The sequence below is a fragment of the Dunckerocampus dactyliophorus genome, chromosome 9 (genome assembly GCF_027744805.1).
Source record: "Dunckerocampus dactyliophorus isolate RoL2022-P2 chromosome 9, RoL_Ddac_1.1, whole genome shotgun sequence".
Lineage (NCBI taxonomy): Eukaryota > Metazoa > Chordata > Actinopteri > Syngnathiformes > Syngnathidae > Dunckerocampus > Dunckerocampus dactyliophorus.
In genome coordinates this window covers 12,248,131-12,268,525 of record NC_072827.1, presented here as the reverse complement: position 1 = coordinate 12,268,525, position 20,395 = coordinate 12,248,131, and the positions used below count along the sequence as shown (strand labels likewise).

Sequence of the window (20,395 nt, the reverse complement as noted above, 5' to 3'; positions counted from 1 at the left end):
GGTCTGCATCTGAAGTCTGAATTTCATGTTTTAACCCCCAGGTTTGTATCTACAGGTGATGACACGGTGATACGTAGTTGATGCTACACGAGTCCCTAAAAAAAACTAATTTGATGAATGTGTGTCAACATTTTATTCCCATATATGAAGCAAAGATGGAAAAAAACAAATACAAGTCTGAACCAGTCATTATATAGATATTATTAGATCTAAAAATATTTTACCACACAGCAATAAATGCACTTAATTAAAATGGAATCTGTAATATTTTCTTTGAATTATGGAGCTGCCGCAGGACGGTTAGTGGTTAGCATGTTGGCCACACAGTCAGGAGGCTCGAATCTGGGTTCGATCTCCGTTTGGGCATCTCTGTGTGGAGTTTGCATGTCCTCTCCTTGCCTGGGTTTTCTCCGAGTAAACCGGTTTCCTCCCATGTTCCAAAAATACTCATGTTAGGTTAATTGGAGACTATAAATTGCCCATAGGTGTGAATGTGAATGGCTGTCTATATGTGCCCTGCGATTGGCTGGTCACCAATCCAGGGTGTACCCGCCTCTCTTCCAAAGTCAGCTGGGATAGGCTCCAGCATACCCCCGTGACCATAGTGAGAATAAGCAGCAAAGAAAATGGATGGATGGATGGATTTTAAAATATTTTCCGTTTTTGGAATGGTGCAATGACTGCATAAAGCACATTCTCTTGTCAATAGTGATGCGATGTCTCTGTCCTTGGTGCTGAAACTGGACATAAAGATGTTATGTGCAAATCTGTTCAATTCTCCATCCATCCATCCATCCATTTTCTATACCGCTTCATCCTCATTAGGGTCGCGGGTGTTCAATTCTCACGGTGGTGAATTTTGCTGTTCTACAGCTTTACTCATACATGTTTTATTGGTAGCCACAACATTAGGTACACCTACACAATCTAATGAAAGCCAGGACCTGACCTGGCAAAACAATTTCTTTGCGAAGCTCATATTTGTTTTTATACTTTGTTTTTGTAATTTTTATTTATTTTACGATTACATATATATATATATATTTATATAATATTATTTTATTAGTATTATAGTATTTATTTAAAATACTTAAAAAAAGAATAACATAAATAAAAATCACAAAAATTTATTTAAATTTGTATAATTATTTAAAAATTAATCAAATAAATAAAAATAAATTACAAAAAATATTGTTTTGTAATTTATTTTTGTATTATATTATAATTATATATTATATATATTATATATTATAATTATATATTATATATATATATATTATATAATTATATATTGTATATTATATATACAATTATATATTAGCTTAGCTTATTAGCTTAATATTATTTTATTAATATGTGAGATAATAAATAAAAAAATACGAACATTTATTTTTTTTTAATAATAAAAAATACAAAATTCAAAATAATTATTCAAATCACGTTTGCTTTTGTATTCTATTTTTGTATTATTCATATAGATTTTCAAATTCTATCCATCCATTTTCTATGCCGCTTATCCTCACTAGGGTCGCAGGGATATTTTTAATTTAACAAACATTGCATCTGTGTAGGCTCTCAGTCGTACAGGAGTTGTCCATCGAGGGAAAGGCTTCTTGGTCAGCGAACTGACTGTCAGTTCGCTGACGAAGCTCTTCGGATGAGGAGCGAAACGTCCGACACCTTCTTCACAGAAGTACAGATGACGTCTCAAGAAGCCTTTCCCTCGATTAACAAACATTATTATATTTTATTATTATTATTAGAAATAATAAAAATTACAGAATGTAATAACCCAACTGCTCATATTTGTTTGACTTATTTCAAATGTAGCTGGGATAGGCTCCAGCTTACCTGAGAAAATGGATGGATATTTTAAATGTCTTTTTATCACTATTGGAGTTTGCCTTTGAGTAGCCTGTTACAGTGGCCTGTTACTGAGATGACTGCCTTCAAGGTATTCGTACTCTCACTATGATACAGTGAAATCCATCACTGTTAATCAATACCCAGCTCCTTAATTAAAATAAACATGCTTTACAAGTGTGACAGCTGGACACTAAAATAGGCGACAATGTGTGACAGCTACCATAATTTGGCTGCTGTTTAGCTGACAGGCTGACACACACAGACAGAAGCTATAATTGGGAGCTTTTCTTATAAATAAGCCAGTTTCCCAGGTGTATCGTCATGAGTGGTTTGTCAAAGAACTTTACAAACAGGTTAATAAGTATAAATGTTGGGGAAAATGAGGGAGGAAAAGATTTAAGGGGCACATTTTAATGTGGATGGAACTGTGTTTTATACAATGGCGTCATGTGGTTCAATTAAAAATAGTTATTTTCTGAAAATTTATACACCAACAATGTCAGCTCATTTTAAATCTAAAATTAGAATGAAATACAGTATGAAATACAGTATATAGTATACAGTACTACAAGTATGTATGTGCAGTGACGTTCAGAAATTGTAATTGTTGACGCAGCACTGTCTCTATTTCCTGATAAATGTAGCCACCTAGTGGTATCGTCGCCACATTGCAGGTGATCATTTCTGGTTTTCAATGCGATTAGAATGTAATCTAGACAGTTTTTGGTATAATTTGGTTGCTAAATTGTGTACAGTCTTAGACGTAGTTATTAAGTCTGTAGCCACTGCTGGAGACGGAGGAAAGGGAAGGGGCTCGATTGCCCTTGAGGGCCTCCGGAGGTTTGTACGGAGGAGCTGGGGGATAGATGTTGTTGAAGTCCGGGGGTGGGGAAGAAGGCTGACTCCTCTGTTGTTGAAGATTCCTCAGTGAGCGCTCACCACTGCTGCTCAAGCACAGCACCAGTCCCCCACATAGACTGAGACAGGCCGAAGCATAGCCAATATACACCGCCAGGCCGATTTCATACTTCATGCCACTTGGGAGGAAGGGGTCATAGAAATCTGCAATGACGTCATTGGTGGTCCAGGAAACAGTGGTCAAGCAGAGCAAACCGGCACAGAGAAAGCAAATCCCTCCACTCAGCACCAGTGGGGACTTGATTAATGAGCCTCGGGCAAAGTAGGTGCACTTCATACCCATCACAGAAAGCACTATTCCAAGGACGGAGGTGATGCAGGAGAGTACCATGAGTGCCCGGGCAGCCTAAAGACGAGAAGAAAACACGTATAAGCAACATGATTCTTCTCTCCACACATTGTAAAGTCGTACCTGCATGTCCTGTGGCAGCGCCAGGAGAGATCTATACAGCTCACACTGATAAATGCCCGTGCTGTGCCACACGCACGCCATCCACAGGCCTTTCATGGTGCTGGTGGCCGTGATGATGTTTGCGTCGACGTAGGCCGAGCTGCGCCAGTGTGGAAGCACGGTGGCAACTATGGTTCCCACAAAGCCAAGCATGCTTAAGAAGAAACCAAGGAGCTGAAGTACGGTACTGGCCATGTTGGGCTCACTTGGAAAGATGCTGACTCTGCAAAGTTTCACATGAAAGTTGACGAACACACAAAGGGCAATTCTCAGCATTTGTATGTCCTGAGAGTGTTCACTCACCAGCAGTATTGGGCCAATTACTTAAAAAAATTCATGAGTTATAGTTACTCGCAACTTTCCCCCCAAAAACGAATTGCATTAGTAACGGAATTAATCCTTCATTGGTAATTGAGAACGGGCAAGTGATGTGTAGGTGTGGACAGGATTGTTTGGTGCAAATCGTAGATGTTCGAAGTGGGCGCTGCTGTTGACGTATTAAGGTCAGAATGAAGTTTAAAAAAGGATACTTCAATAATAACGCGTCACACCGTCGGTAATGGTCAGAGCTGGCTGGCCCATTAGGCGATATAGGCAAATCCTAAGGGTGCTGTGGCCTCTGAGGGGTGGAAAAAATCACCTCTAATATAATTATACTAATTATTACTATTAAGTTTTAAAATGGAAAAGCTCACATTTATTCAAATTTAAAACAATGGCCAAATTATATTGCTACAAATGATAACAAATAAGTTTAATTATTATTTAAATTTAAATTCTTTGATGTTGACCGTTATATTTATAATTGAATACTATTATTATAATTTATTTCTTTATTGATTTCGATTTTGTGGTATTTGTATTGTATTTCACATTTTTTGTAATCTGTTAACCACGTAAACCATGGGTGACACGTTACTTTACAAATTAAAGACAACGGTCAAAACAATGCCATTCAGTTTATCTTGTAAGTGTATGTAAATTACCAATGGAGGGGGGTGCCATATAAAATCTCGCCAAGGGTGCCACATTGGGTAACCAGTAACGTTTCAAATAGTAATGACGCTGATTTTTCATTGATGTGGTGCATAAATCACACAATATTGCCCAGGATGAGCTTGCACTAGATAAATGACATGGACAACATTAAAAACATGTGCAGTGCAACCATAAAGCACAACAAACGAAGTAATGTCTTGTGATGTGTTACTTGATTAAGCGGGTATAACGCAATGTTGTGGCTGGTGAGTGCAGAATGGACAGATAAAACACAGAAAAAACCTAGATGGACTACAAACTACCTTTACTCAGGCTGCAGATGTGGCTGCTGCTTCTTCTTCTTCTGTTCATCGCACACCAGTCCCCACTAATACACGGAGTTCCAGCGAGCTCCACCTTCGTCACGGACGGCGAGCCATTCCTCAAGTGTGTCTGAAGTGATGGAGTTGAAACTATTCTGGCATCGCTGAGTGGCAGGTGTCTGCATCTGTAACTAATGAGCGCACTGCTCAAAGCTGCTCTCTGAAGGTGCAAGCTACTATTCGCTAACATGCCCACCGCCCCTCAGGAGAGGTCATATTAAACATTTACAGAAACCACCCAAGCTTGGAGTACTGATATCAATCACTAACTTTAAAAACAGTACACCATGAAGGTCTGTTGGGATCAGAATGACCCCTGCCAAATATTGTTTATGTATTATTTCTGGTGTGATGTGACACCGGTTCCGCAGAGGTTCTGTTTTCTTAGTTAGGCATTTACTTTCTCTGCTCACGTCTTCTTCTCCTGCTCTGTGTTTTGCAATCTGGCCCTTGCGAGCTTTTTGTTAGCACCTTGATAACACATTCACGACACAACAGCCTCAAAAGCGCACGTCTCGTGGAGTTTGGTTGTTTTCCCCTGTGCATGTGTGGGATTTCTCCAGGTACTCCGGCTTCCTCCCACATTCCCAAAACATGCAAGTCAGCTGGGATGCTCACATGTGACACTAATAAGTGGTAGAGAAAATGAATGGATGGACTTGGCACCACCACACGCTAGTTTTTTAGCTCGAATGGCCAGTTTATTTGAAAATATTTTGAAGTCTAAATAATAGTCTTGGCTATTTGTCACCTGTGCTGCCCATTTCTGGTGTTCCTGGGGAGGATCGAGCCACTGGTCCACATCAGGCCTTCTTTAACCAGGCGGTTGTAACAGACGCCAGCTGCTACATCTGTATGAAAGTCCGTTGGTAAACGACACCCCTTCACACCTTAAAAGTCTCGCCAGACATCAAGTTGACAGCTTTTAGCTTGATGGCTAACAGTCTTGGCTCCCATGGACCAGACAGGTTCGAGCTCAGGCGTGCGCAGGGGCAGACCAGACGGGTTACATCAGTGCTGCGTCACTGTAAGAGTCGTGCCGAACATTGAGTTGACAGCACCGGGCTTTTAGCTGGTTGGCTAGCGCTGTCGAGTCTCATGGACCAGGCGTTTTACAAGGTCCCTGCAGTCAGACATCAAACTGTTTTTCCCTGCCACACCACACTAAATGCTCCCAGTACCAAACCCTTGATATTTTGTCTTTTTTGTGCTTTTTTTATGTGCTTAATAAATACTTCAAAGCAATTTCCTCCCTGCTAGCTTTTGTGCGTATCCAGAGCAGCTCCATTAGTGTTGATGTTTCACACGTGTAGCTTTGCTCATCCTTTTTTAGCTCACTTCATGTAGTTTTATTTTCTTATAGGCGACACCTTTTGTTGTCGTTATTTTGTGTTATACCTTTTGATGTTCCATACGGCTGTACGATACACCTTTTCGTTATTAAACGTTATGAATTCGCTCCTCTGTCTCTCTGCTTTGGGGTCCAATGACTCGCCATTACATACTTTATCAGCAACCCAAGGTTAGAAAACTATGTTAGAAATAATAAAATATAATAAAATGCATTGTGATTGTTACTATCATCACTGTTGTTTTTAAGGATGCTGAGATTACAACTAGGGTTTAAATATGCTCATCACATCATGCATCGCCCGGTAATGTTGTGCCCCTTTCATATATATTTTTCCATAAGATTTTGCTTGAATTACAAATTTGACAATGCTCAACATTCACTAAGGTGAGAAGGAGTGTGAATGAATGAATAAATGTAGGAAACACACACATGAGAACTCACCAATATGGTAAAAGAAGTGAACGATCTACCCATGGTCACAAGCGCCCAGATGGTGCATTTGGCCTGGACACAAAGCTGAAGAAGCTCCCGATGGATACTCTGTTTTGCATTGATGCCACACCAATCATCTCCTGTCCCTGCCTTAATGGAAGTGTTAGCCATCATGCCATGGTTGAAATGCAAAATCTCCATCATTAACTTCAGCTATAAATGGACTACATACTGTAATGTAGGCCCAGTGTAGAAGCTGTTTCTCTGGACTTCCCTTAAGACCATTGCTGTCCCCTGTGGGTCAAACTAAGACCCTCCTTGTAGCATTCAGTTCTCTGTCAATGCTGGGATGACCCTCCACGAAGCGTGCCTGTGGGAATGTAGAACACCTAATAGTCTTAGTTCAACTGAATAATCCTGTAATTAGCAGCTGAGCGTGGCTGTTGTGCAAGGCGCTAGAGGACAACACAATATGTTGTGTGTCCCTGAGTCACATAAATACATAGTCTGCGTCAGATCCTCTGACATCAACATACAGTACTGTGCTGCAAATTTTGTGGAAACAAACAGACGAGAAGAGAACTGGAAAAAGCATCGATCTCATCACGCTAGTGTCGATTAATGACGCACATACTATGTGGTATCAATATGATCGACAATTGAACCGACCCGTCCACCTCCACTGACAAGCACAGGAGTCACGCGCATCATTTGAACACGCACAAACACACGGAGTAACCATAAATTAACCAATGAATGTCAATGTATTTTAAAGATAGCTCAATGACAAACCAAACACGGAGTATACCATATTTATACATTACATATATATATAAATATTATATTCATAGAGTGATAGTCAAGGTCTCGCGCCACGCACCGTGGTGTCTTTACACAAAAAGCATCGCTGTTCAACAAAGTTGCAAGTTCAACAAATTCGTGAGTTTCTTGTTTTGTTTCTTTGTTTCGGTAAACATATCAATAACTTCTGTAGTAATTACAAGACAATGTATATATCCGTGATAACCAATTAAGTGGGGATATACAGCTTTGCTTACTCTGTAGCTAATTAGCTGCCAGGCTACAGTATACAGTATAAGCTAGCATGCATTTGGGAAAATATGTACCTCTCAGTTTGTACGCAAACTAATGTTCATGTACAAAAAAACGGTGTTTCTTTTTAGTATCCAGTCAATGTAATCAAAAATGGTGAGAGGAAAAGCTAGAAGAAAAACTGCCAGCCGGATCCGTCCGGTCAGAACCATTACGACCCGCAGTCAGCTGAAGAACAGCAGCAACTTCTTCCAGGGACTTCCACCGGAGGTGTTCCACATCATTCTGGATCATCTCTCTAGTAGGGCGGCCTGTGCACACCTCAGAATATTAATTTGATGAATTATAATAACAAAACAAATGCAAGGCGACTAGGACGTTGACAGACACTACTAACCAGAACCACACTGTGTTTGTCAGTACTGGAGATCAGTGTATTCTGCTTGGCGTCCAAAAACATGACTAGTTGTGTTGTGAACTATATCAGCACCCTGGCCTGGAAGAGCAAAACCATCCTCCAAAACTTTCACAACACTGCCTTCCCTGGACAGAAATGTGCAGGTGAACATTTCAGACACCTTGGTAAGCAGTGGTAGATTTATATCTATTCATTTTCTGTCCTCAGAAGAGGAGTCTTACCATATTAGGTATTTCAGTTGTACTCATTTTTATTTCAGGTTTATTGTTCAAGAGATGCACCATGTTGCTGCCTACAAAGGACAGGCTGAAATTCATACTGAAGTTTTTACAGGTACTTATGGTGAGGTATTCTGGACATTTTTTTTCAATTCATTAATAGATAACTGTTTTATCTTTTTTACAGGTTCCGTGCTTCATGCTGGAGGAGTGCTCTGTTCCAAACTGCAGTGGTTTGGTCCGATACGGAGTGTTCCTGCAGGTGAATAACCCCAGATAGACAAATAAAACAATAGCAAATCCCCAGTGAAGTGACTTTTAATCTACTGATATCATTACAGACGCTAATTGCAGGGTGGGATGAGGTTGAGTGCCACAGAGTGTTCATCTTTCTGTGTGATGTCACCAACTTGCTGCATAGAATTCAGTCAGTCCTCACTGGGAAACCTGGTATTTGTCTCTAAAATATCCAAATAAAGCTGTTCTTCATTTTATTGGGACACAGCTCTTGAAATTAATCTACTAGACACTAGACACTTTGTTCTGACAAAACATTGATACTTAGAGAACCCTTTAACCTGACTAATGCTGTTATTGATGATAAAAATACACAAAAGACATATTCCAAAATCTTGAAGAAAGTCTTTCCAGAAGCATTTAGAGAGATATCCACAGTCAGTCATGATTTGGGGTGCAATGTTTGGTGCAGGTGTTGGTAAACTCTGCTTTCTTAAATCCATATTTAAATCCAAGGTCAATTGTTTAAATTGTGGGCCCTGAATTTATAATCTATGAAAGTTTAACTTTTTGAATGGCTTTATGGAAATAAATAAACGTTTCCATGATATTGTATTTGGAAAGCTGCCTTTAAGTTAAAGCTGTTGTTTTTTTGGCAACAACTAGTGGCTACAATAATTAATTGAGGTGACATTTGTGACGCAGTAAGGCACACAAATTGAATGATACAAAGATTTACGGACACTTTTTGTTATGAAATACTTTAATACACTTCTACCTGTAAGTAATGTGCAACTACGTATACGATAGCTGTGTGGAATGAGAAATGTGATATTTTAGACAGCAGTGTTTTTTTAATTAGGACACAAATTATGTCTAAGTAATCCCAATTTTAATAAATATATACCTCATTTGTATTTTAATAATTAAACAGCAAAAACTTACAATAAAGACAAAAATGATGAAAATCCTGCATTGGTTTTCCTCACTGTGTCTACAGGGTTGAAATGCTTTGAAGAGCTGGAGCTCCGTTTTTTCTGCCGTAAAGTTTTGCTGGACTTGTCACCAAACCAGTTAGATTGCCAGTTTTGGCTCCTGCGTCTCCTAAAGCCTTGGCCCTTGGTCCATCAGGCACACCTCTTGTTGATCCTGTATGGGCCACTGCTGTCTGAAGGTAAGGTCTGTCATTCACACCAGTTGATGATACAGGAGGTTTGCAAGGTCTACTCCTCCTTGCAGGCTCCATCAGTTGGCATGATCTTGTGGTGCGAGGGCTACCTCAGGATGCTCTGTGGGACCTGGCCAGGGCCATTCTTATGCTCTTCAACAAGCCAGAAGTGAAAGACTGGACAATGCAGTCAACCCTAGCAGTTTTAGAGGAGATCACTGGTAACTTATATTTTAAATACCTACTGAAAGATGCAGAAACGTAACTCCTGGGCATACAAAAAGAAGCATAACTTTCTTCCAAACTTATTTCCCCTGAACTGATTTTGTTGTCTTGGTCATTTACAGCCATCCCTCAGCCATGGCATGTGGAAAATGTTGCCCGTCTCTTGGTGCTGTGTGGCACTAAGCTGTGTTACACGGTCTTGGCCAGCAGGGCCCTCTGTGGACGAATCAAAGAGATTGCCAAAGTGATTGTCTACATTATTCTGGTAGGTGTTGATATTATTTTTTCAATCGTGAACCCAAAAGTTGACAAAAGCGGTGCTCAGCTGTTGTCTGGGTTACACAATGTCAGTTCTTTTCTATATTTATAGAAGACACGTATTTAAAACACAGCTCAAGGCAGCCTTGTGATTAAGGATCACTCCACTGGGAAAGCACAAAATTCCATCTGACAGTTTTCAAGTATTGAGTATTCATTTGTATTGGTGTTTTTGATAAAAGCAACTTAAATATTTATTAACACACAGAGTCTGGATATGAAGACTCATATAACAGATATGAAACTGATCTGTTGTGTTAAAACAGGGGGAGCAAACGCTGTACCTGTGTGCAACTAGGTGGCCACAGGGGAGACTATAAGGTGCCTGCAGAGGACTTTCTAAAATGTATATTTTCTGTGACATGTACAAAATGTTTTGTACAGAAGAAAGTGACATATGTGTAACTAAAATTAAATATTCAACTATACTGTACATATTTCCTGTTAATGTTAAGTAATAGGGCTGCCGCTATCGAATACTTAAGTAATCAAGTATAACATGTTTTCAATTAATCGAGTAATTGGAAAAAAACATATTTTTGCTTGGTTAAAGAGCAATTATAAATACTGTAGAATAATACTGTTTTATTAACTCGTAGGCTGAGCCGAACATTTATTGCAAGTATATTATAGAAAAGACATAAGATAAAGTACATTAACTGATAGGCCCATAGAAAAGTACTGGTCGTAAGCAGGCCAAAATTTGGATGTGCTGTACGGGCTTGTACTGCATGTGCAGAAAAGTTGCTGATGAGAGACTTCGACGTCAGCGGAAGACGCGTGGCTCTCAGCTGTTGCTGGCCACACACACACTCATAAGAAATGTGCAAGATAAGATACTGTACCTTGGCACCAGATCACATGTCAGCCATCTGGGAGCTTAAACGTTTGTGGCGGAAAATCTCTCTTCTTCTCGTCGGGAGGTTGCAAGAGGACATTAGAAGAGACATTTTTAGCCTGGATATCCGAAACTTGTGATTCTATTCTGTCTGAATTATTTTCAATATATTCAGTGAACCTTCTGCTGGTGTGTGAGTCTTGTTCCGTCTCATAATTGGAGATTAACAAACACGAAAGGGGAGGTGAAATTTATTTAACAGTGGTTCCTGTGGCCTTTATTAGGTTGTGGAGAATTTCATCTCCAACAATACATCAGAGAAAATAAATCATTTCATTCAATAATGAACGACCAATTGGTTTAATTTTTTAGATACTCAACTGTTTTATTTCTTAAATTCACATTGTGCATAGGAACAAACTGTATTTTCTTGGGTCTAAGGGACTACATCATGGTGCTTTATCCATCCCAGACTGTAACTATGTACTGGACAAGGAGAAAAATAATCATTACTTTACTAAGACATTACTAAGACAAAATTACATCTTACATTATGTTGATGGCTGTGCATTTATACAACCTAAACTCAAGACAGGCTCACTAGAAATAAGACAAACATTCTTTATAAGATATTTAGAGTTTAGAGTTTTTGCAGTGTTCAAAGTAAAGTGAAGACACCTTCTGTAGTGGAACACATTACTCTCAACGAAGTGAGTGAGACACCTACTTCCTTATTCTATTACAAAGTATTGTCTGGTAGAAATGAACAGCTACTGATTAGTGAGCTAAAATGTTTTTATTTTCCATCTTTTTAACTCAAAGCGCTGTGTTTTTGCAGATGAACTATACCCTGTATGAAGTCATGTTACCATCGTAATAAACTGCCACATGTTCGACAGTAGTCATAATGAAGCGAAAGCTAGCATTAACCTTAATCTCACTGATTTGCGCTACGTTCATTTTATTTTGTCTCGGGCCCTATGAAATCTGTTTCATTTTTTCCCAAATTCCGTTTGTTCAGTTAAAATTTTTTTGAAAGAAGACGAGCCGGGTGGAAGAATAAATGTGCCTCTTGTCCTTTAACACTGAACCTGCAGGTCGTTAACGGGCATTGTAAAACGCTAGCTTACATTAAAGCGGTAAAACACAACACGGTGTAAAACACTCACCCAGCCTGAGTCGCACACACACAGTCACAGTCACGCTCCGTAAGCGAGGCCGTTTTGACAAGTTTAGTTCGGGAGGGGGTAACTATGATGAGATCCCGCCATGAATGAGCGGTCCGGTGCGAAAATACTTCCCCACATGAACGTTCCTTCACATTATTTCACTTTCCGTGAGATTCCGCGTTTAACAGTAAATGTAGTTTTTATTGGCCCAGTCCACAATTCCGTTAACGCAAAAATCATAGGGCCCTACTTATCGCCGATCTTCCGCTCCATTCGTGAGTAGATGATGCAACATATAAGATGTGCTGTTGTGGTACACATCACAGTGTTCAACATGCCGTTTAGCCACATTTTCTCTCAGTTTTTTTACGTTTTCCTTCTCTTTTGTTCTCTCGCCTCTTCAATCTTCCCGCGCCTTCAAACATCCGCTCCTCCTTTGTCCTCTGCGTGGGTGACGTCAGCGCGTTAGTGACATAAGTGAATTTTCGAGGCAGAAAAAAAGCCTTGATTATTTTTTCTAATGGAAGCACTCGATTCAAGGAGTCATTGCACCCCTATTAAGTAGTTCCCCTGGTCACACTAGAGGCGGAATGAGCCAGAATGCCATCAGAATGAAAATGTATTAGTTTATTTCTGGATATTTGAAGTGCATTCTAAAAATTCTGACTGCATTCTGAGTGCATTCCAAATATTGGGACCCATTCTTGTGGCCAGCCCGAATGTTTTTTGCATGCTAAAAACTTTTTGAGGTAGATTTGAAGTGGAACAATATCAAACGGCATTCTAAAGGTATTCTAACTGCACTCTGACTGCATTCTAAATATTATTCCGGTATTGAAAATATTCTTAAATAGCAGTCCAAACATTCTGATCCCATTTTGAAAAAAAAATGCAGCCAGCTGCCACTGAAACGTCAAGAAAAAAAGGAACCAAACTTACCACCGGCCACCAACATCAAATTTCTGATAAGTAGTTGAACGGCGTTCAAATCCTCTCCCAAATATGGCGCGGATTTTATAAAACGTTTTAATTCCGGCTGGTTCTGCTTGATTCGTACTTAGTGTGATGGGGGCTTAACTGTAAGGAATAAATACTAATTACTGATTCTTTAGAGGTCAAATTAAATTAAACATTGTTTAAAGTAAACATAAAGTGTACATAAATACTGTACATAGCATGATGCAAATTATAATTACGGAAGCATCGATCCACATTTTATACACTTCTGATCCCGATACCAGAATGTGGATATCTGCCGTTACGGATAGAATTCAGATAGCAGAGCCCTGTTTGCTTTAATACTCAACCATGCCAAAAGAATAACAGCAAATGAAGCTGGAAGAATATCAGCGAACGCAGATGTGTCCACACGCATAAGCACTTAAAGTGACGCGTTCACAGCTTCACAGTTGGACACCAAACACTCTTAAAGTCACAATCACTTACATTACCATTATTGTTGATATGATATGAGGCTTTAATAAACTCCTCTCTACAGGCAAGTATGATATTGCAGCGACGCGGATGTTTTGTGTCGTGTTAAGCATTTGCGTTGCTGTGAACACATGATGCCGAGTGCTTGTGTGTGTGTTTATGTGTGTGTGTGCGGCACGAGCGAGGAGGACGACTGCAGTGCATGTGTGGAGACAGCTACCTTCGCTGGTACTCTTTTGGCTACTTTTGCTGATATTCTTCTAGCTACATTTGCTAGACAAACAACAACAAACTGACATTAAAACACAGAAAATTTCAGAAATTTCCGATATGTGAATTACGCTGGTCTTGGAACCCCTTTCCGGTCGGATTGGCCCCTTTTGTAATCATAATATAGTGTGCTAATTTTTGTGTGTCCCTCAGGTGTGTGAAAAGGACGGCTATGAAATGACTTGGGCGGTGAAGCTGGTCCAGCAGATCCACATGGGCTTCCGCTCAGCTGTTGAAAAGTTCATCTTCATCCATCATCTGGAGAACATGTTCTCGGAGGTCACCAGGGAGTTTTATGAGTTTTATGTAGCAGGTAAGTGGGGTCAGTGTTGGTTATATTTATATACTGGGTGCAACACGCCTCGATGTACTGTATGGTCAAACACTTAAGGACATTCTGGCATGACTAAGCTACCTTCTGTCAATTGCACTACCAAAAAGTCAATAATGCCACGATGTGTTCCCAGGCAACCATCTTGATGCCAGGGATGCTTTCGGAACCTTGTGTCTCCTCCTGCACTCCAATGCTACATTTCATGCAAAATTCCTCCACATGTTGCTTAAATAGGAGCGATGCAAATCGACTTGAGGAGCACAACAAGAAAAAAGTGTCATTTATGTATGATAAAGCCAGAGAGAAATGGAACAGCATAGCAAATGTTCAATTTTATCAATTAATTTATTTTATTACTTGGCATGAAGCCAGCCTTTCAATACTATTTAATATGTAACACATATTTAAAAAGAAAGTTTGTGGACAGCTATTTATTTACAGCAAATTTTTGTTGTAATTGTAATTGTAATACACTGTTTTTGTGTTGTGTTGATGTTTATTCAGATTGATGTATAGTTACAGTACTCTATGGTTTTGTTTTACACACAAATTTGGTCAGAACGTTCGGAATTCCAAGTTGCATGATGGACTGACCTCCTAGGGGGAAAAAAACTATGCAATCATTAAATTCTGTACCAAGCTTTTATTGTATTCTATCATAAAACATTATTTAGTGTATAGAAAAGTCAAAGTCATATGCATGCAAAGTCAAAATGAATGGAAAAAAACATGCTCACAAATACTGAAATGGTACACATGTGGTAAGATTTTTACATACGTACAACTGTTCTTCAGTGTCATCCATAATGTCATACACGTAAGAATGTTATGTTAGCACACCGCATAAAAAAACAACTCTTTTTGCGGATGTTTTGTGATGTAACCATGGCTGATGGAATATTACAAAAAATACTGTAAATTGAATGAAGCATGTAAAGAAAATACCAAACTCTAAACCTATTAGATCAGGGGTCACCAACGTGGTGCCCGCGGGCACCAGGTAGCCCCCACGAACACATGAGGTGCCCGCAAGCCTGCTTTTCATTCAGGTTTTTAGTTAATAATGAAAGAACAGTAGAAAGAAATGCATTCTGAAATACAAAATGTGAGTTGTGGACACCAGCATTTTGTTAATGTTCTGGTAAAACAAGCATATTCGCTTTGTTTGTTGGTTTAAAATAAGCTCTGAAAATAAATGTTACAAAAATGAGTAGCTCTTGGCCATTTTCATTTTGTAAAAGTAGCTCTCACAAGGAAAAACGTTGGTGACCCCTGTATTAGATATTTGCTTTTAAGGCCCTATAACATAAAGCTTGATACAATCCCTAGATGACGTTAGGGCATCCAACAGCCCTTGGTCACGGGCATTTCATTCATTCATGTTGTCATTGTTTTGATATGACCTGGTCAGGGAAAAAAACATCAGTCAGCTAACTCAGGACAGAAACAAACCTTGACAATTTTACCAATGTAAATATAATAGTCATAGGCCATAGTATTTTTTGCCATATTATGCTTGTGATTACTTGCGACTTGCATCGCTCTAATATATTCTACTGCGTTTCCTCAGAAGTGGGCGGAGATTGTTTTACTCAACTGCGGAGATGACTAGGCGTGTATTTGGGGGTAGAGTCTTAAAATAGTACTGTATATAATGCAAAGCTTATGATCATTTTCTCAACTGGTACTCACACTGTGCTACAATCATATGTTACCCAAGAATACTTTTTGTACATTATCACTTCATGGCATTTCTACAACTTTCTGACTTTTTGGCTTATTTTGAGTGGTTCTAGTTCATTTTTATATGCAAGGAGACTGATATCTCAGGCTGTCTCCGCACTAAAGCAGATATTTTGAAAAATTACATATTTCCCTCACCCCGGTGTTAAAAAAAAGGCTAGGCGTATGCATTGCTGACACTAGTCAAACAATCGAGACTTTTTAATAGCCAAGCACGGTTTATATTGGTTAGTGTCAATGCACCCTAAAAGAGCTCAAACTTCTCACGAACTTGCTTTCTCCCCAGTTTTGTGAGGCACTCTCTCTTCTTGTCACATTAGACCATTCTCTTGTTCTTTGCAAACACAATTTTTTTTAGTTATTCTTAAAATGTGAAATACACCCTTGTCTTTGCAGCTGCACGTAAAGCACTGTGAATTTCAGCTTTACAGGTGCGGCGTCTGTGTTGCAGGCAGTGTGAGCTGCATTAAAAGTGAAACGTGGTGCATTCAGATGTCATAGTAGAGGTAACTACTCCAACCTAGAGCCACTACCTGTTATTTTTTTCCTGAAGGGACAAAAGGAGCATCTGTTTGGGGTGAAGCGTTCATTTGTTTAAGTGAAAGATACACCCGGCGACTATATCGGGCATCGTGTCAATTAGAGAGGAGGCCATTATATGAGGAAATACAGTATTTTGGCTTGTGGTTTCAATTTTTGCAAGACACATATTAAATAATCTACCAGACAGGTGAGGGAAGATCTTAATTTGGGTAACTTGTGTTATTTGTCATAGTGTAGCACACATGCATATAGATTTTTTTTTTTGCAATGCACACTATACCACATACAATACAACAATCACTGCACAATTCAACACAATACACTACGGTGATACTTACTGTGCAATTTGTTCTATGTGTTGGAAAAAAGATCCAGATGACATTATCGATTAAAATAAAACTAATACTAGTAGTAGTATCTTTTAGCCTAGTAAGCATGATTAAGGGAACTACATTACCTTGAAGCCATTCCATTCCCTCCTGCAGGCCCTCTCCCTCTATCGCATTGCTGGCACTGAGGGAGGGGAAAGAAAAAAACATGTGGAGGATTTAATTACGTTGTGGCACACGTTTTTTTTGGATCTTGAACATTTAAATCTAACTCTTAATCCATCTGCCTTGCATCTGTCTAATGAGTAAACAAGATGCAAAACACATGGTGGTCAGGTTCAAGTGCATGCCGCTGTTCCGACCAATAATATTTAACCACATTCTTCAGTCGAGTTTGTTAAGTATGTGCTTATTCGATTATTACCAGATGTGCCATGGTTTGTCTTTGATATTCTCCAAACACAACATCTGGGAGACCTTGACGGAAGACATGGCGTCTCGTAGATCCATCTTGTTTGCAAAGAACAACACAGGCAGCTTCTTACTGCACATATCTGCGTACACATAAAGAAACCAGCGATGGCGGTTAAAAAAAATTTAGATTAGGTAGGAACAACATCGATTTTTCAAAAAGTAAAAATAAAAAGACTAAAGGCGGCAGATGTCACATTGAGCCTGTGAGTCAGTCAGAGCACAAGGGACCAAAAATATTCTACTTCCCTGCACATACTTGTGGGTCTTATACATGATCACATGGAGAGAGACAATTTGTAGCAACTTGGATATGTCTGGCCCCTTGCTTTGTATCTGTTATTGGCAATAAACATACACAAAATATAGCCACGGGGCCAACAACATATTTCCAGATTTAAATGTGTTTGCAAATGTGGCCATCGAGATTAAGATACAGCTTTACAACTGAAAACTCAGCTAAGGTCGAGCTCCACAATCATTGTTTCTCATAGGAAATAAAGGGCATTAAAATAATATGTCCCGGAGTCAAACTATCACCGTCATGAAGCCCTTAACTTTAGAGACATTTGAACAATGAAGTGAAAAAAACAGTGAAAAATAACATTAAAAGACACATGTTTTGTGTTTTGTGCTCGAATGTTGAAATATTTACCGTTTTTTTTACACTTTTCATCACTCTACCTAGTCTCCTTCAAGAAATAGGAAGTGACTTTTCATTGAGAACCCTCCCACCCGGAAATGCATATGAAATATATTGGTTTCTGTATTGCTGTGATGCAATTTTTGGTGAAAATGCAATGCAATTTGGTGATTACTGTTGTTAGTTATATATGTTTGAAATTATGCCCGCACATTCTGGACAATGTTCTGTACAAATCACTGTAGGAGTTGCTGGCACCATGAGTTTCTAGACTACAGTATGTATGCATCATAGTATTTCCTGGTCTTTGTATCGTGGTTATCGTCACTTGTTTTCCTTGCCTCTGCCCTTGCCTTCATTTTTCCTTCCATATCTGTCAGAAACTCCTCCATCGCTCAGCCTAACGGTGCTCCTTTGTACTTCTTCTACTGGGTTGAACAGGCAGCCCGTTGATTAGTTTGAGCACTGCTGCCACCTAGCTGGAGGCCTGTGTATCATTCAAGCATCAATACCAAGCATGCATGCATGCAAGAAGACACTGATACTGCAAGTCCCCCCTGCCCCACTATGTCAGAAAAACACTGGCAAAATGGGATACAACAAGTACCCTATGAACTGTTAATACTATATGTTAGTACTAGTACTAAACAATTGGGATTAGATCGCTGGAATTCACTGTACTGTACCTCCATGTTTGAGAAGAGTATCAAGCTCCTCTTTGGCAACAACCATCCTCAGTTTGTCACTGCTGTCAATGACAAATATAATGGCATGGCTTTCTCTGAAGAACAAACAAGGACAGACTAGATTGAGACAAACAGCAAGTGTGTTGCAATTCTTGTCAGAAATGAGCATCCATACTTATAATAGTGTTCCCACAGATTTCTGTATCTGCTCTGGCCGGACATGTCAAATACTGTGAAGGAAAGGCTGCATGCCGAGAGAGGTAGAGGTAAAAATGATGGCGATCAGTCATTTAAACATAATGAACTTGTATGAAAAGGATTCTACCTTGAGCTCTTGAACTTTTCAATGTTGAATCCAATCGTTGGGACGATTTCTTGTGCCTGTGTCTACATGCACCCAATCACACATACACACAAAAAGGACAAGTAATGGCAAAAGTATGTCAACATGGAAGGAGTGTAAAGTACGATAGACTTTACCTGACTAACATGTTTCCACTCCTCTGAGAATGGGCCTAAAAGATTTGAATTCTGGAAACAAGCAATCAATGCATGATTGCAATGAAATACTCTAGGAATGACCTGTGTTTGTTGGCTTGTTAAATGTAGCAGGTCCAGTAGGGTGTAGCAAGTACTTACATTGGCTGGCTTCAGCTGGTTGATGATGGTAGTTTTGCCGCTGTTGTCCAGCCCCAAACATAAAACATTGACTTCTTTCTTCCTCAGGCCAAGCCAGCCTGACAGTTTATCTAGCAGCCCCATTAAACCTGATGAATACTACTACTTGTCACCCCATAAATGTTCTGATTACTAGAAATAAAACATGCTCGGTTTTATTAAAATATGCCACCGAAGACAGTGTGCTTGCTCCCTGTGTTTGGAGTAAACACTGTAACAAGATGAGATGCTGCCTGTGCACCCCAGCTTGCAGCAGCTAATCCCATTAGGACGAATTAAGATCTGCAAACCACTCGGTGACCTGATCATGGAGTGTGCACCATCCAAGGATCCTCATCCTGATGAATTTGATTCATTAGTGTAATGCCCTGGTCTGCTTTAAGATTTCCACAACAACAGCTGCAGCCTACAAAATAAATCAAGCCATTGTCAGTCCTCCGCTCTTTGTTTCTGACACAATAATTCTATGCATCTGCAACTATTGGTGCACAGCACAACGTTCATATTTGCATAACAATTGAACGAAGTCATGTTGAATTTTCAACACAGCAAGTCCAGAGATGATCAGTGGTGCAAGAGCGCCATCTTTTGGTTGATGGTCGTCATACCTACTGTAGACTACTTCGTCTAAGGAATAGTAGATGCAGGATGATACTTTTACAGAAGGTGAATGTCACTTAGTTGAATATTGCTGAGGCTGTTTGTCCAGATGTCTGTCAGCGAGCCGACTACTTCCTGGTTAATGGAGCATTATTAATCAAGACAATACCATTATGATTGGGAAGGATGGACCGTTCCATTGACACCATAGTGACGGAAATGGTGCAAACGATAAATTCCTTTATGGCAGTGGTTCTCGGTTAATTTCTGTTATGCCTGCCTTAGGGGACAGACATTTTTTCTCATCCGATTGATATGAAATACTACTGAGAACCTGGTATATATTTTTTTATGAATCTGTGCACGACTGTATGAGGTGCTGGCACAAGCATCAAGCAAGAATAAACACACTAACTGACCTGCCAACCTTGAATGAAATGTATGAGTAGTGCCCCCTGCATCTCACCGCACCTCGCTATTTGAGAAACACTGCTTTTTTCAGATTCTCTCCATAATTGAACAGGTTCTTTCTTGGCCCATGCATCATATGTCACAATTTGGTGTAATGCTGCATATTCTGTAGTAGTCCTACTATTTACTGTTGTACTGTGCAACAATGACTCTTGAAGGTCATTACA

At 39.5% G+C, this 20,395-nt stretch overlaps 3 protein-coding genes across 10 annotated transcripts; 1 reads left to right on the top strand and 2 right to left on the bottom strand.

The window, feature by feature from the left end:
- Positions 1-2,261: 2,261 nt before the first annotated feature.
- LOC129187434 (claudin-14-like) lies at positions 2,262-7,799 on the bottom strand. 4 transcript variants are annotated; one of them, XM_054786705.1, is made up of 6 exons: positions 7,510-7,799; positions 6,615-6,752; positions 6,392-6,532; positions 4,537-4,727; positions 3,197-3,458; positions 2,262-3,130 (listed from the first exon to the last, which is right to left on the bottom strand). In XM_054786705.1, the coding sequence occupies exons 5-6, from the start codon at positions 3,428-3,430 to the stop codon at positions 2,624-2,626; spliced, it is 741 nt and encodes a 246-aa protein (XP_054642680.1). In that variant the 5' UTR covers positions 3,431-3,458; positions 4,537-4,727; positions 6,392-6,532; positions 6,615-6,752; positions 7,510-7,799; the 3' UTR covers positions 2,262-2,623. The 4 variants fall into 4 exon arrangements, with proteins under 4 accessions (XP_054642680.1, XP_054642684.1, XP_054642683.1 ...); XM_054786709.1 differs by having other exon boundaries at positions 4,537-4,666; XM_054786708.1 differs by having other exon boundaries at positions 6,392-6,752.
- Positions 7,060-15,164, top strand: LOC129187430 (F-box only protein 47-like). Its single transcript, XM_054786689.1, has 11 exons — positions 7,060-7,321; positions 7,567-7,736; positions 7,856-8,017; positions 8,113-8,186; positions 8,259-8,333; positions 8,413-8,521; positions 9,309-9,482; positions 9,548-9,697; positions 9,824-9,966; positions 13,884-14,043; positions 14,198-15,164. The coding sequence occupies exons 2-11, from the start codon at positions 7,589-7,591 to the stop codon at positions 14,296-14,298; spliced, it is 1,296 nt and encodes a 431-aa protein (XP_054642664.1). The 5' UTR covers positions 7,060-7,321; positions 7,567-7,588; the 3' UTR covers positions 14,299-15,164.
- On the bottom strand, positions 11,331-19,381 carry LOC129187432 (ADP-ribosylation factor-like protein 6). Of its 5 annotated transcripts, XM_054786703.1 has the most exons (9): positions 19,119-19,381; positions 18,960-19,010; positions 18,805-18,866; positions 18,655-18,723; positions 18,480-18,574; positions 17,104-17,233; positions 16,808-16,863; positions 16,689-16,701; positions 11,331-15,467 (listed from the first exon to the last, which is right to left on the bottom strand). In XM_054786703.1, the coding sequence occupies exons 1-9, from the start codon at positions 19,239-19,241 to the stop codon at positions 15,434-15,436; spliced, it is 633 nt and encodes a 210-aa protein (XP_054642678.1). In that variant the 5' UTR covers positions 19,242-19,381; the 3' UTR covers positions 11,331-15,433. The 5 variants fall into 5 exon arrangements, with proteins under 5 accessions (XP_054642678.1, XP_054642677.1, XP_054642679.1 ...); XM_054786702.1 differs by having other exon boundaries at positions 16,689-16,863; XM_054786704.1 differs by lacking the exon at positions 16,689-16,701 and having other exon boundaries at positions 11,333-15,467.
- Between the last annotated feature and the right edge of the window lie 1,014 nt (positions 19,382-20,395).

What these genes read in the sequence shown, in the direction of transcription:
- LOC129187430 (XM_054786689.1), top strand. Translation starts at nt 7,589, where the DNA reads ATGGTGAGAGGAAAAGCTAGAAGAAAAACTGCCAGCCGGATCCGTCCG. An exon ending in AGTTTTAGAGGAGATCACTG is followed by an intron (nt 9,698 to 9,823) that starts GTAACTTATATT and finishes GGTCATTTACAG; the next exon opens with CCATCCCTCAGCCATGGCAT. An exon ending in TTATGAGTTTTATGTAGCAG is followed by an intron (nt 14,044 to 14,197) that starts GTAAGTGGGGTC and finishes ATGTGTTCCCAG; the next exon opens with GCAACCATCTTGATGCCAGG.
- LOC129187434 (XM_054786708.1), bottom strand. Translation starts at nt 3,430, where the DNA reads ATGGCCAGTACCGTACTTCAGCTCCTTGGTTTCTTCTTAAGCATGCTT. An exon ending in CGCTGCCACAGGACATGCAG is followed by an intron (nt 3,131 to 3,196) that starts GTACGACTTTAC and finishes TCTCGTCTTTAG; the next exon opens with GCTGCCCGGGCACTCATGGT.
- LOC129187432 (XM_054786699.1), bottom strand. Translation starts at nt 19,241, where the DNA reads ATGGGGCTGCTAGATAAACTGTCAGGCTGGCTTGGCCTGAGGAAGAAA. An exon ending in GAAAAGTTCAAGAGCTCAAG is followed by an intron (nt 18,724 to 18,804) that starts GTAGAATCCTTT and finishes CTCGGCATGCAG; the next exon opens with CCTTTCCTTCACAGTATTTG. An exon ending in TACTCTTCTCAAACATGGAG is followed by an intron (nt 17,234 to 18,479) that starts GTACAGTACAGT and finishes ATGTGTACGCAG; the next exon opens with ATATGTGCAGTAAGAAGCTG.